Source organism: Rattus norvegicus, chromosome 7 (assembly GCF_036323735.1).
Source record: "Rattus norvegicus strain BN/NHsdMcwi chromosome 7, GRCr8, whole genome shotgun sequence".
Classification (NCBI taxonomy): domain Eukaryota; kingdom Metazoa; phylum Chordata; class Mammalia; order Rodentia; family Muridae; genus Rattus; species Rattus norvegicus.
Window position 1 is genome coordinate 39,451,194 of NC_086025.1, and position 13,145 is coordinate 39,464,338.

Sequence of the window (13,145 nt, forward strand, 5' to 3'; positions counted from 1 at the left end):
GTCTTTATATGATAGTAACTTTCCTTTGTACTGAGAGATGAGCTAGCAGTTTATGGAAAGCATGTATATTTTGTTCAGTTAATAATAAAGCCATCAAATAATCAAAATGGTGCCATTGTTCTGCTTTGGGTTAATTGTGTGTGCTCAATTTTGTTATAATCTCTTATAATTTCCCATAAAGTGCTAAATGCCATGACTGCTTATATGACCCATTACATACCTTGCAAAATCACAGAACATTCTACATATGATAAAATTATTATCTATCCCAATGATACAGAACACATCATGCTCGAGATCTACCTTTATTTGAAAACATTGCGTCCAGTTTGCAAGAATGCAGGAAAATCCCATCCAAGAAAGCACAATTGTGGAAAAGGTAAAATAATCAAGTTCTGGCATACATTCATACACACATATAATTATATATCTAGATAAGCATCATGTGTATCCAGATAACAGGTAAAGGATGAGAATCACATGTCAAGAATTAACTTCTCAGTAGTAGTAGGAGGCCCTCTTGAGTATGTAGGGCCTTCTGGGTTTATTCTCATAGAGCTGCCGTTTCAGAATATAAGGGATTTTTCTCTTTATCACTTCTTCCTTCTCAGTTTTCTCATTGCCATGATCGAGGATATCCTCCTGAATTATCTAAAACCAAGAAAACACAAAAGCAAGTTAGATGCGTAAAATATATTTGAGATATTTTTCTACAACCTCCTTGATTGATTTTAGGCACAATGTACCTGTAAGATCAGAGAAACTTTTTCTTTTTGTCACTTGACAGATGTTTATCAATGACTGACAAGGAATGAGATTATAATCTTTCTGTATTATATATGTCCTTCCCCAGATCACCAGCCTACCTCTTTTCAGAAACGTATTCATAATTTCCAACTGAGGAACCACACCAGAGACAACATCAAATTAGTTTTGAGATTTTGAATACATGATGGGAACCCAAAATAATATGAAAAACATGACAGTCGTGTAGTTTTGAATCTGCCACGCCATTTGAATAAGAGGGTTAAAAAGATTTTATGTTTATCTGTATCAATTACTGACATGACTTGAAAGTCATTGTAGTAAGTTGCCTAAACAAAGAAAGAATTGCCTGTTTCAAGTATCTCAGATGTTGTAGAGATCAACAAATGTGGAAACTGTGTTTAAATATCTAAGGTTTCTTCAGGTTATTTCTGTGTCCTAAACTTTGTGGGCACAATAACAAATACTGATATTTCCACATCCTATCACCAAATATTTTATTTCAACCCACAGATATTCAGTTTCAGGCAAGGAAAAACAGCTACTGTCAGGCAATGTAGGTTTTGAAATTTTTTCTTTGTTAAAAATCCATAGTCTGTAATTACTTGTACTGTGCTCAGAATGATACCACCATTTTATTTGTAAATGATTCAATGGTTAAAATAACAAGAGATCTAGTCTTATGTCCAATTGACTTATCTGCTAATTAGTTTATTGAGGGGGTCTTTCTTGTCTGGATAAATAAGGCATAATTGACATTTCCCTCTGTTAAGATTTTAATTTTCGTGTTTTATTGAGCTAAATAGTGTTTTAAGTACTGTACCATTTAGCTGGAATTAAAATTAAAGGCTGAAGAGTATGACAAGTAAATCTGAGCTAGCCTTTTGGCTTTTCATCTGGAAAACATCAGTTTGTTTACCGACTAGTATAAACAGCAGCAGTTCTGCTGGCATTTTTCTCCTTCCACAGGGTATCTCTGTGGCAGCCTCTCACAGGCTTGTTACATTAAGAGGGAGGGGCGCCATCAGACCTGCAATGTTGCTAGAAGACCACAGTGTAAAGCATGAAGCAAGCCTCTCAGAACTTGATCCGAAAAATATTGCTTTTCCAGTTGGAAAAGTGGAGTAGCGTCCCATGTTTCATTTGAGGAACAATTCAGTTATCTTCCTCATTTCTTTTCTTCTTTCGAATCAAATTTTGATACTTCTCCCCAAAGCTCTAATTTTCAGTGAAATTTTTAGTGACATATCCATCAAGACAATAAAAATTAAAGTGCCGATCGAGAATGTTACTTTGATAAATCATATTACTAAAAATTTCAGTTTTCCCCCTTTAAAGATAGGCCAACCAGATACAATAGTGCACACGTGTGATATTAGAACCTGAGAGGCAAGGGCAAAAGCATTGCTACAAGTTTGAGACCACTCTGGGATACACGGTATGTCTTAGGCCAGCCAGGACAACAAAGCTACAAGACCTTGTCTCAAAAAAAACAAAAACCAAAACAAAACAAAACAAAAAAACCCAAAATATAAATAAATATTCTAACTATACATCTAATATTTAAAGCTATTCCTTTAATGATTTCTTACTTGCTTATTTCATCAGTAAAGAAGTAGGTTTTTAAATTAGATCTAATTCCTATCATACATACAAACATACATTCACATACACACACCCACACACAGAGACATATCACATTATTTTAAAAATTAAGATCAGGGTTGGGGATTTAGCTCAGTGGTAGAGCGCTTGCCTAGCAAGCACAAGACCCTGGGTTCGGTCCCCAGATCTGAATAAAAAAGAAAAAGAAAAAAATTAAGAAATATTTTACTTGCCCAATAATCAATTACAAAAGCAGAAAAACTATTCAAGTGCACTTGCTAATCTCTGAGTTGCAACTAAAACTCTTTGATCTTTCAAACTTTTGTATTGTGCTTGTTATAGATAAGTACAAAGGATTTTTGATTTTAGCAAAACGGTTCAAGTAGCCTTACATTTCTTAATGCATGTCCCTATTACCAATATAGAAAAAACTGTCTCAGTATATCATCTGTTTACATATATGATTCAAATGTTCCTTTAAGACATATAACAGTGAAGAGAGAAGGGTTTGTTAATCTCAAAATGTTTGGAGGATACTTTTAAGTTAAAAAGAGGTGTTAAATGGGCAGTCTCTGGATGGCTTTCCCTTCAGTCTCTGCTCCAAACATTGTCTCCGAATTTCCTCCTATGAATATTTTTGTTCCAGTCTGTATACATACAGCCACCAAACCCAGACAATATTGCCAAGAAGTGCCAAGAAGTACATGCTGACAGGGACCTGATATAGTTGTCTCCTGAGAGGCTCTACCAGAGCATGACAAATACAGAAGTAGAGGCTTGCAGCCAGCCATTGAACTGAGAACAGAGTCCCATTGGAGGAGTTAGAGAAAAGATTGAAGGAGCTGAAGAGATATGCAACTCCATAAGAACAACAATACCAACCAACCAGAGCTCTCAGGGACTAAACTACCATCCAAAGACTACACATGGACAGACCCAGGGCTCCAGCTGCATATGTAGCAGAGGATGGCCTTGTTGGGCACCAATGGGAGAAGCCCTTGGTCCTGCCAAGGCTGGACCCCTCCCCCCTGCCCAGTGTAGGAGAGTGTCAGGGCAGGGAGGTAGGAAGCAGTGGGTGGATGGGTGGAAGAACACCCTCACAGAAGAGGGGAGGTGGGATAAGGGATTTATGGACAGGAACCGGGAAACGAGATAACATTTGAAACGTAAATAAATAAAAAATCCAATAAAAAAATAAAAATAAAAATTGTAATAATAACCACCAAATTCTTATCATTTAAAAGAAGAGGCGTTGATTCAAAAACAGGGCTTATCACTTTCTAGTGTTTGTCAGTCTCCCTACTGAGATCTCCTTAGGGCATAGGTTGAATACGGAGGAGAGCCCGGTAGTGCAGCGATCCTCACGCCCTCCTTCGGGTTCTCTCATACCTCCCAGTGTTGAAAGGCCCGGCTGCGGCAGATCTTCTGGAGTTGGAATACGGTCAGCAGCGCTTCCAAGCTAAAGTCATCCAGGACAAGGGGAAGTTTCCTTTTCGCAACAAGGTCGTCATCACGCATTTCTCCCGCTTCCTCCGCTGCGCTGTTCAGGTTATTGATCAGGCTGCAAACGTTGAGCAAGGTCATTTTCCAAGAGGGAGGACTTCCTTTGCTGACCTGAAAATTTAAAAACCGAAAAGATATTGCAGTGACAGTTTGTACGATGAATATGCAACATGCTTTGTTTGTGTCAAACCATCGGTGTTTGAATTTCTATCCGCAATACAACTATGAATGGGTGAACCATTTTTATTATACCCCTAACTCACAGATATTCAAATCTATGAGTACAAGGATATTCACTGTTTTCAAAAAGGCTTTTAATCCTTTCTACTGCATGTTCTTTAGAGATTTTCTCTTTCAGTGTTTCCTAAGACTAGTTCCTTAGAACACTGGTTCTGCCCTCAACTACGTCTTGAATATATTTTAAACTGAAATGGAACTACGTCACTTCCTCGCTCCTCTTCCTCCATTCTCACGGAGGTTCCCTCCTTCAAAGCCCTTCCAAGTCTTCCCACACTCTTAGGTTCATGGCCTCTTTTCGTTTGTTTATTATTGTTGGGAGCATACACGTATGTGTGTGCATGTGTGCACAAACGCAGGTAAATGCAACTTGCTGAGTCTGGCTCTGTTTGTGGTGTTTATAAAGTATATATACAGACATCTGCCATTTTAAATCGAAATTCTACTTTCACTTACAAAAGTAGGGAAGGAAGTTAAAATTTTAATTAAATATCCTGAGACTTTACATGCAAATACTCAATGGCATGTACATGTAGATTAGTAGGAAAAAGAAGAGCAGAGATGAAGAGAAGAGAGGGGAGAAGAGGAGAGAAGAGAATGGAAAAGAAGAATATGATGTGCTTCCTAGACACATTTGAACACTGAAAGTAGGGGGAGGACAAAAAGTTAAGGCAACTGACTTCATCACATCTATTTCTGTCTAACTGTCAAAATGTCGCCGTGGCCCCTGTCCTGCCAGGAAATAAAGCTGGAGTAGAGAATTACAAAGGAGGCACACATTTAATAATACATTTGAGGAAAGTTTAATGTCTAAGTAAAGGATTTACAAGGCATAAGCCTTGTCAAGTGTGTTTCCTTATTAAATGTGACATAAGAGATATGGTAAAAACCCACTACCTGTGACTCACTGAACTCAGATACACTGAGCAGGTGGTTAATTGAAGAATTTCAACAACTTAACGAGAATCAGCATGAGAGTTTGTAACATATTCTGTATTCTAGTTACTTATTCAAAAGCCTGCACTGAACTAGCATATACCGGGATTTCTGTTTGATTACAAAAATAACATGCTGAACCAGGACTACTCTTCATGACCCTATATTCCAATGCCAGTGATGATAATTTAAAAAATGTATTGTGAGAACAACGAACAAATTGTCCTGTGTTTGTCTTTTTTTTTCATTCTATTTGAATTTGCTGGAGCTTCTTTTTTTCCTTGATATTTTTAGTAATAATATTTCAATGTCTAAACCACATTATCCTAAAAACAGAACTTCTTTGCACAGAATCAAATAGTATTCTCATTAAAAATTTAAATGTAGTCATTAGGTTAAAGTAGACATATGTTTAGAGTTCTCACATAGTTCTATAAACATACAAAAATTATGGTTGAATAACAGAAATGAATGATAAACAATTTTATAGAAAAACATGAAATGCACTTTTTATTTTTATCCTAGCAGCAAATTGCAGTGGTTTTCTACCTCATATGTTCTTGTTGAAGAAGTGTCTTAGGTAACTAAGTTGAAATGAGTCAATGCAATGCAAGTACTTCCTCTTGGATTGTTTTAGACTGATTGAATCACACCATGGCACAAAATTGTCTTCTTTTTTTTTTTTTGGTGGAAAAAAATGACATCATTTTAGATACTGAATTTATTTTTCTTACCTTTGCTTGGTCAGAGAGGGGAACCCATATTCTCCCATATTCTAAGAATGGTAGACCTTGCAAAACTTTGTCATGTTTTCAGGATTATTTAGAGCATGTATGTGTCAACATGTACATTTACAATTTCAAAAACAAAACCTATTGTAAGACACCAAGGGCTTCATAGCTAAGCTAAGATAGTATTAATGGGTTACACCCATCTTCCTACCTTGGAGATGAAAAGACTGCAGTCACTGTTACCGGATCGAATACTAAATAAAGAAGCTTATAATTATACCAGTACATTTCTTATTAATATTAACTAAATTCATCGAGCAGACTTATAAAGAGGCTATTTTGATACGATATTTACAAAATAATACATTATTCAATTGCTTTTAGTAGATCTTAACCATCACTGAATTGATGTGATCTTAGATTGTCCCAGACTGTCACTTAAGAACCAAGGCAGAACACACATCTTCACAGGTTCTAACGTGGCAACATCCTGTGCTCTCAAACACACACAGAGTGAATCTTTCCTTTCTGTTTAGCATCAAACACAATTAAATTGCCCTTGTGTACTAGAGATTTGTTTTGCCTATGATATGGTTACTCAATTACAAAAGCGCTTTGTGTGGAAGAGCAGATTTAGAACATTGCTTCAGAGTTTAGGGCAGTTGTCCTGATCACTTTGCATCACAATTGTTAAACCCCAGCCTTGTTAGAACTGTGCTTAATTCCCTATGTGCCAAGAGGGGGGTTCACCTCAAAAAAGCCCTCATCTACTCAAAGGAAACCCAGGGCCTTGCGCTCGCTAGGTAAGCGCTCTACCACTGAGCTAAATCCCCAACCCCATCACGGTTTGTTTTATTCCTAGGCAAACACTGGTAACTAGGAAAAGTGCTCTCAGGTTGCAGAATTTTGCTCAGAATATAGAACTTTACTGAAGTCATTGGCGAAATATTAAAAATATGCTGCTAATGCTTCTGAAAGGGCAAAGAAATGTAAACCCTCTCATAGGAAGTGGAGTTTCTAATAACCTGTGAGAGAACCATGAATGTATAGATTCTCAGCTCCAAGTTTCGCACTTAAAATAAAAAAGCCAAGGTCGGTCTTGTTGACTAAGATTGACTAGATAAGAAATGAAGGTTTTAGGACTGCATGTCAAGGTTAATGTTTGCCTGTCCATAGCTTTCTTCTGCACTTTATTTCCCTCCCATGTTGCTGTGTTTTTCGGAAATGGATTTTATTTTCCACAATCAACCAGAACACATAACAACTACAATTGGGTTTCGCTTATTTATTTAACTTCATGCCATATACCTTTCATCATACCAGTGTAATAACGATGAAAACCATTTACTTTAAGTATGATTACATATCTTCATTCCATTATCTGTGGCTGTTTACTTAAAATTGAAAAATATATGCTGACAGTCCTATAGACGTTTTGTCTCTCATACCAACACATGTGACTCCTTAGAAGCAGAAAAAGAAAAATCTCTCGAAAGGGAAATGTCTCCCAAAGACCTTTAAAGCTTTGAGGTAGGTAACTATACATATTTTGATTGACGTTAGAAAATAATATGAAGTTTACAGAGGATATTCATACATCCTTCTACTTTGGGTTAAAGGAAGAAAAACGTTACCTTCGATGCATGCATATTTGTCAGGAGATCTGCCTCCAGGACTCTCACATCTTCTTCTGAATCTGAATAAAATCAAAACCACATGCTTACTATGTAATCACACATCACATAATCATATTGTAACCGCCATATTTCAAATTGTTTTAAACGTCTTTGAAGCTTATTGTCTTCTGTACATAATTTCTTCCAAGCGATATTCAGAGAAAACCATATCACAGCTTAATTTTAGGCTGACAGCCACAATAATAGAATCACTTCTGAGAAAATGAGCCCATCTTAATTGGCTAAGCAAAGTTCTTACGATTTAGAATCGTCTATTCACTGGGTCTCAGTAAAACATTTAATTATATTGTACAATGTAGACCTTATCAAAAGATCTGTGCTTTGTTACTCTTACCAGCAATAGCCCACACATACAAAATATGTATGTAATAAAGAACGTAGTAAAATAGGAATACGGGTGTTGTTTTTTATTTCATGGCAAACCCGCAGTGAATTGCTTGTTGGTAGTCTTAGAATGAAAATGATACTGATCTTCAGTTCACTACAAATGTCATTTTGTAAAATTCTCTTGGAAAGAATCACACAAGAGGTTTGAATTGTGTGCTTTCAATTTTGCATGAGCCAGTGAGGAAGAAGCTTAAGCAAAGGCAGAGCTCCCATTGACACATGCTAAATCTACTGAAAACAGATCCTTGATTAATGTCAGAACACATTTTCCCAGATTTCTTTTATGTGTCTTGTTTAGAGAAGCAAAAACTTAGAAACGCTAAGGTATTGTAGAGCATTTAATATCCATTAGCCTTCTGTGATAAAGGAGGCAGAGCTTAAAATTGCCCCATTATTTACTATGTGGTCTTTAAAACACAAGATCCCACCTGAGTACCTGTAAGAACTGAGCTATTCCAGGGACACTTTTGCTCCATTTGTTTGCTGTTTGATTTTCAGAATGAATGTTAAAAATTAATCTTGTTAATCTCTGTTAAGAATGTGTTTATGTCACAGAAATGGGTTTCGAGAGCTAATATACAGTTTTTAATCAATAAGCTAATTTTAGAATCTATAATTAGAACTATATTTCTGTAACTACTTGATAAAATTATAGTTATGGGAAAGCTCCATTGGCTTATAAAATATTTACAGGCTCTTATACTAATAAGATCATCCAAAACATATCACAGTCTGATAACTTCTGATAGCTATCTTTGTATTTAAAAAAATCTTAGTTTGAACTAACACTTCAGAGTCTTGGTTATTAAGAACAATATTCACAAATATAAGTTAAGTGATTTTACTTCATTTGTCTTTAAGATTTTCCACTGTTAGGTGTTTGTTCAATTATTTCCAATTATTAATTAAAATACATTGCCATCATCAAAATATTTCATATTAGTCTTAAATTTATTTTATTTTTAAGAAGACGTAATTCATCTGATAACAATACATTTCTTCTTCTTAACTGTTATATACAGAACACTGTAAAGCTAAATTTATCATAAATAGAAGTATACCAATTTTATGGTTATAGTTTGTGCCAACTTAGATTACATTCAAAAAAGCAGCAGCTATATGAGCATCACGACTGTCAGAATGAAATTCTTTAAAATATACATTCTCAAAGGACTTGGGACACTTTTTGTTGCATTAGAAACACTCTTTTATTTACTGGTATTTATTTCACATGTTCTAACACACATGTAGAGTTGAAAATAACTTGAGGAAAATCACAAAGGTAAGTGAGAGAAGCCACCAGCTAAGGCAGTGAGAAAAGATGAGAATAAAAAATCATGCATGAGATCTCTTCATGGGAGCCTGCTGAAAAGCTCTGCCTCTGTTCTAGTTTTCATCCTTGTTTTATTACTCTTATTGATTTTTCCCTCTAGTAGTTATATTCCAAAGGAAAATAGTTTGCCTTTCCTTGAAACCTCATGAACTGCCTGCTTTACAGACTTTTAAAAGAAAAAAATAATAATAGTTTCAGTTCTTATACGAGAGAGAAAGAGAGAGAGAGAGAGAGAGAGAGAGAGAGAGAGAGAGAGAGAGAGAGAGAGAGAGAGATTCCTCCTGGATTCATTTACCTGAGTAGCAGCAGACTGTAAGAGAAATCACTCACTTCAGAGAGGTGCGAGCTTACCTGAGCACAGACTCCAGGAGCTGAAAGCCAGGAGAGTCAGGCACACCAGCTGAAGGTTCATTCCTATCATCTTGTCTCAGCCTTCTGACAAGCAGGTCCACACAGACACGGAAGGAGCTCTCTTGGTGCTTCCTCTTGCCTTCAGCTGGCTTTGAAAGTGAGTGAACTGTGAGAGATGCTCTGGCCATGCCCTATATATACGTGAGCAGGAGGGTGATGTCATGACTGTACAGGATGTGCTCTGCCTTCATCTCCATCCCCCCTCCTTTCTCTTTGTCCCTCATCTCATCCCCCACCCATGAACCTTGATTGAAAGTGACGATCTTCCCTAATTGCAGCTGTTGCTCAGGGTTTCTGACTCACGGAAAGGGTTGTTCAAAAGCACTGCAGTGTACAGCTAGGAAGAGGCACCCCGGTACCTTTTATTTCTAATCCCCTATCGTGCTCCCAGACATTTGTCATTTTGATTTTTAAAAATGTGGGGTTTTTTTTTATTCCTAATATATAAGCAAAAGTTCTAGAGAGATATCACTGCTTGGAAGACTCAAAGACTTGGGGTATATTTTCTGGTAACACAAACTTCTGAGCACGTGTTTCGTGGTCTCAAAACTCATAAAGAATTTTTTATAGCATGTACTAAAATAGGAAGGGGAACAGACAAAAGAAAATTGAATATAATAATGGAATAGAGTAACAAAACATCCAAGGTAAAGGAAAAATATCAGTATAAAAGGAAGGAAATTAGATCTAATGAATAGTATTATGTCCTACTTCTTGAAAGTTTATTGTATGTAGCTGAGGGGAGTCTAAATTTCATATGCTGGTCTTTCATGGGGTGTTTTAAATAATATTTATAAAATAGAGGCACAAATAGGTTATGCATCAAAAGGTAAACTATGAATTGCTGTATTAATTATACCTCCCCCAATTAATTTCATAATTAATCACATTTTTACTACATTTTTAACTGTTTATTTGTTGCCGATACTGTATCTTCCTCTCTCCTTCATTTCAGAACTCCCTTAGCACTCTCTCCCTTCAGTTTAATCCTTTTTATTTGTAGAAAAGTGACTGTACTTTAGACAGAAAATAGTCTATATAACCAGCAACCACTGGAGTCACATTTCTAAGAGAGAATCTTCAGGTAACTTGTTAGTTACAATGATATTCTTTCCTTCTCTTGATTACTGGAAGAAAATTGCTCAAACGCCTTTTGAGGCATAGCTTTGTTCCTGTAGAGGATCCTTGCTAATACAAGAAGTGTCCTGAACTGGTATTAGGAATATGAATATCTAAAACCAAAGATTTCTGAGATCCGATTATTTCTTTAAAAAAAAAAACCCACTAATCATGTAAATAATAACTAAGGAAAAAATCAGGATTGTTACTACAGACAGTTGGTTTAAATATCCAGTATTTGGTAAGAGATTATCTTTTCCCTTAGAGGAAATCATTAGTTACAAAACTTGAACAGTTGTTTTAAATAGTAAAAGATATTTTAATTCAACTCAATGTTCAAAAGTTAAACAGTAGTTTTAGTTTTCCATTACTTTAATTTTGTTTTGTTGTTTCTGTGGCAAAAAAAAAAAAAAAAAAAAAAAAAAGCTTAATTTGACTCACCTGGAATAGTTTTCTCTAAAGGATGATTGACTGGTAAGCCTGAAGGATGCATGAATTTTTCCTTCCGCTAGGGGGAGCAGTGGAAGTATAGAAAGCTTTCCGTCTTCACAGAGAATGCTTGTTTTTCTCTTATTGTCCCAGCATTTGTGTGACAGAATAATTTCAGACCCTCATTAATAAAGAAGCTAATAACCTATATATTCTTTGAATGCTATTTTCTTTGCTTTACGTTATAAAACACAAAGAATCATCTTTGAAGAAGTGCTAAAATATGCGTTAGCTGTCTGATGGTGAAAGGAAAATGTGAAGCTTATTCCCTGAAGTGGTTTCCCAGCAAGTGGAAGTTTAGGGAACTGTTTATAAATGTATTGCTGATTAATTAACTCCTTCTAAGCGTATCACATGAATATTCATTATTAATGTGAGACATATTTTATGTATATATAAAAATGCCAAAGAAACACTACAAGAACGTGTAGCAACCACTATGAAAGACTGAAGACCAAACATTCCCTTTGGTAATATTCTTTATTACTAAAAATAAACAAATAACACTTTTTGATAAGATTACGATGTTGCTAATGCTTCCCCTTTCCTTTTTGATCTTAGTTTATTCAAATTAGAGCAATAGTATTAAAGGGTCTGTTTGGCAGGAAGTGACAGGTGCCCAGTGGTTTTTGCTCAGTGCCTGGGAAGATTCCCAAAGAGAACTGCCAAGAGAGGTCTTCACAGAAAGTCAGCCTTTTTCTAAACAAAACAACTGAAGCACGGCAGAGAAACAAATACCTCACAAAGTGCTCTGAAACCTACTGTGATTAATAAGACTGATAAACCATAAATGTAGCAGAAGACCTTTCAGAATAAATGATTTTTAAATATATTAGTGTAAGAACAAAAGAACTAAAAATCCTCCACAACTCCTTGCCTACAGCATTGGGATTGTTACAGGAGATGGGGTAAAAAGAAATCCAAGAGTAAGAGGAACTAGAAATTTGCTGTGAAATTTTTGTCTTGAAATGTCTAGAAATATCAAAAGCTTCATCCTAGTGTTGCGCCAACATTATTACCTAAGCATCACATGAACCAATTAGCATCAATAGAGATGTTAATGTGGACAGAGAGTAGGGCAGGAGGAAGCTCAAGAAATAGACCTCAACTCTCCACAAAAACTACAGGCAACTAAGGATCGCTGTGGGTGGGAGAAATAGTTTTTTGGAGGGAAGAGTATACCAAAAGATTAATCAATACCACATACCTTATGGGACTTTTGAAAACATATATACAAGTATCATTATACCAAAAAAAGTATGTTACATTTATAAATACACTCACACACACACATACACACACACAAACACACACACACGCACACATACACACACTCTCTCACAATAAAAAATAAATAAATAAAGAACCCATGTATTTGAAAGACAAACATGGGAGGGGGTACATGTTAGCATTTGCAGGAAGGAAAGAGAAAGGGTAAATGATGTAATTATAAGCTGAGTGCATTTAGAAATAACTGTAAAATAGATAGCTACCTATAACATAGCATCCAGAGGGATGTCTCATTTAGTCAAGGACTTGCAGTGCAAGCATGAAGAGGTGAGTTTGGATATCTAGAACCAGTGTAAAATGTGGAAGTTGCAATGGGCTGCTGCTAAACCAAGACGTGGGGGAGTAAAGAGAAGGAACACGAGAAATGCTCAATGAGACTGCTCAGCTGGCCTAAGCAAGCTAGCCTATCAGGCTCCCTGATTGTCTGTCTTCTGAAACGAACAATTTCAGACAGAGCCACTGTCAAATTTCTGACCTTCATGCATACATACATGTATAGACACCTGTGTGCCTTTGTGTAAATACAATACCCCCCCACGCACACACACACTTAAATTTAACTAAGGGATACATTTCACACAGAAATTTAGGCAACTTCCTATGAAGATATGTGAATAATTTCTATTCTAAAATCATGCCTGT

General features: G+C 36.1%; 1 protein-coding gene across 1 annotated transcript; it reads right to left on the bottom strand.

The window, feature by feature from the left end:
• Positions 1–290: 290 nt before the first annotated feature.
• On the bottom strand, positions 291–9,695 carry Nts (neurotensin). Its single transcript, NM_001102381.1, has 4 exons — positions 9,546–9,695; positions 7,412–7,473; positions 3,760–3,984; positions 291–651 (listed from the first exon to the last, which is right to left on the bottom strand). Exons 1-4 carry the CDS (start codon positions 9,613–9,615, stop codon positions 499–501), a joined length of 510 nt encoding a protein of 169 aa, NP_001095851.1. The 5' UTR covers positions 9,616–9,695; the 3' UTR covers positions 291–498.
• Positions 9,696–13,145: the final 3,450 nt, after the last annotated feature.

What these genes read in the sequence shown, in the direction of transcription:
- Nts (NM_001102381.1), bottom strand. Translation starts at nt 9,615, where the DNA reads ATGATAGGAATGAACCTTCAGCTGGTGTGCCTGACTCTCCTGGCTTTC. An exon ending in CTCCTGGAGTCTGTGCTCAG is followed by an intron (nt 7,474 to 9,545) that starts GTAAGCTCGCAC and finishes GATTTTATTCAG; the next exon opens with ATTCAGAAGAAGATGTGAGA. An exon ending in GGGCCTTTCAACACTGGGAG is followed by an intron (nt 652 to 3,759) that starts GTATGAGAGAAC and finishes TCTTGGTTTTAG; the next exon opens with ATAATTCAGGAGGATATCCT.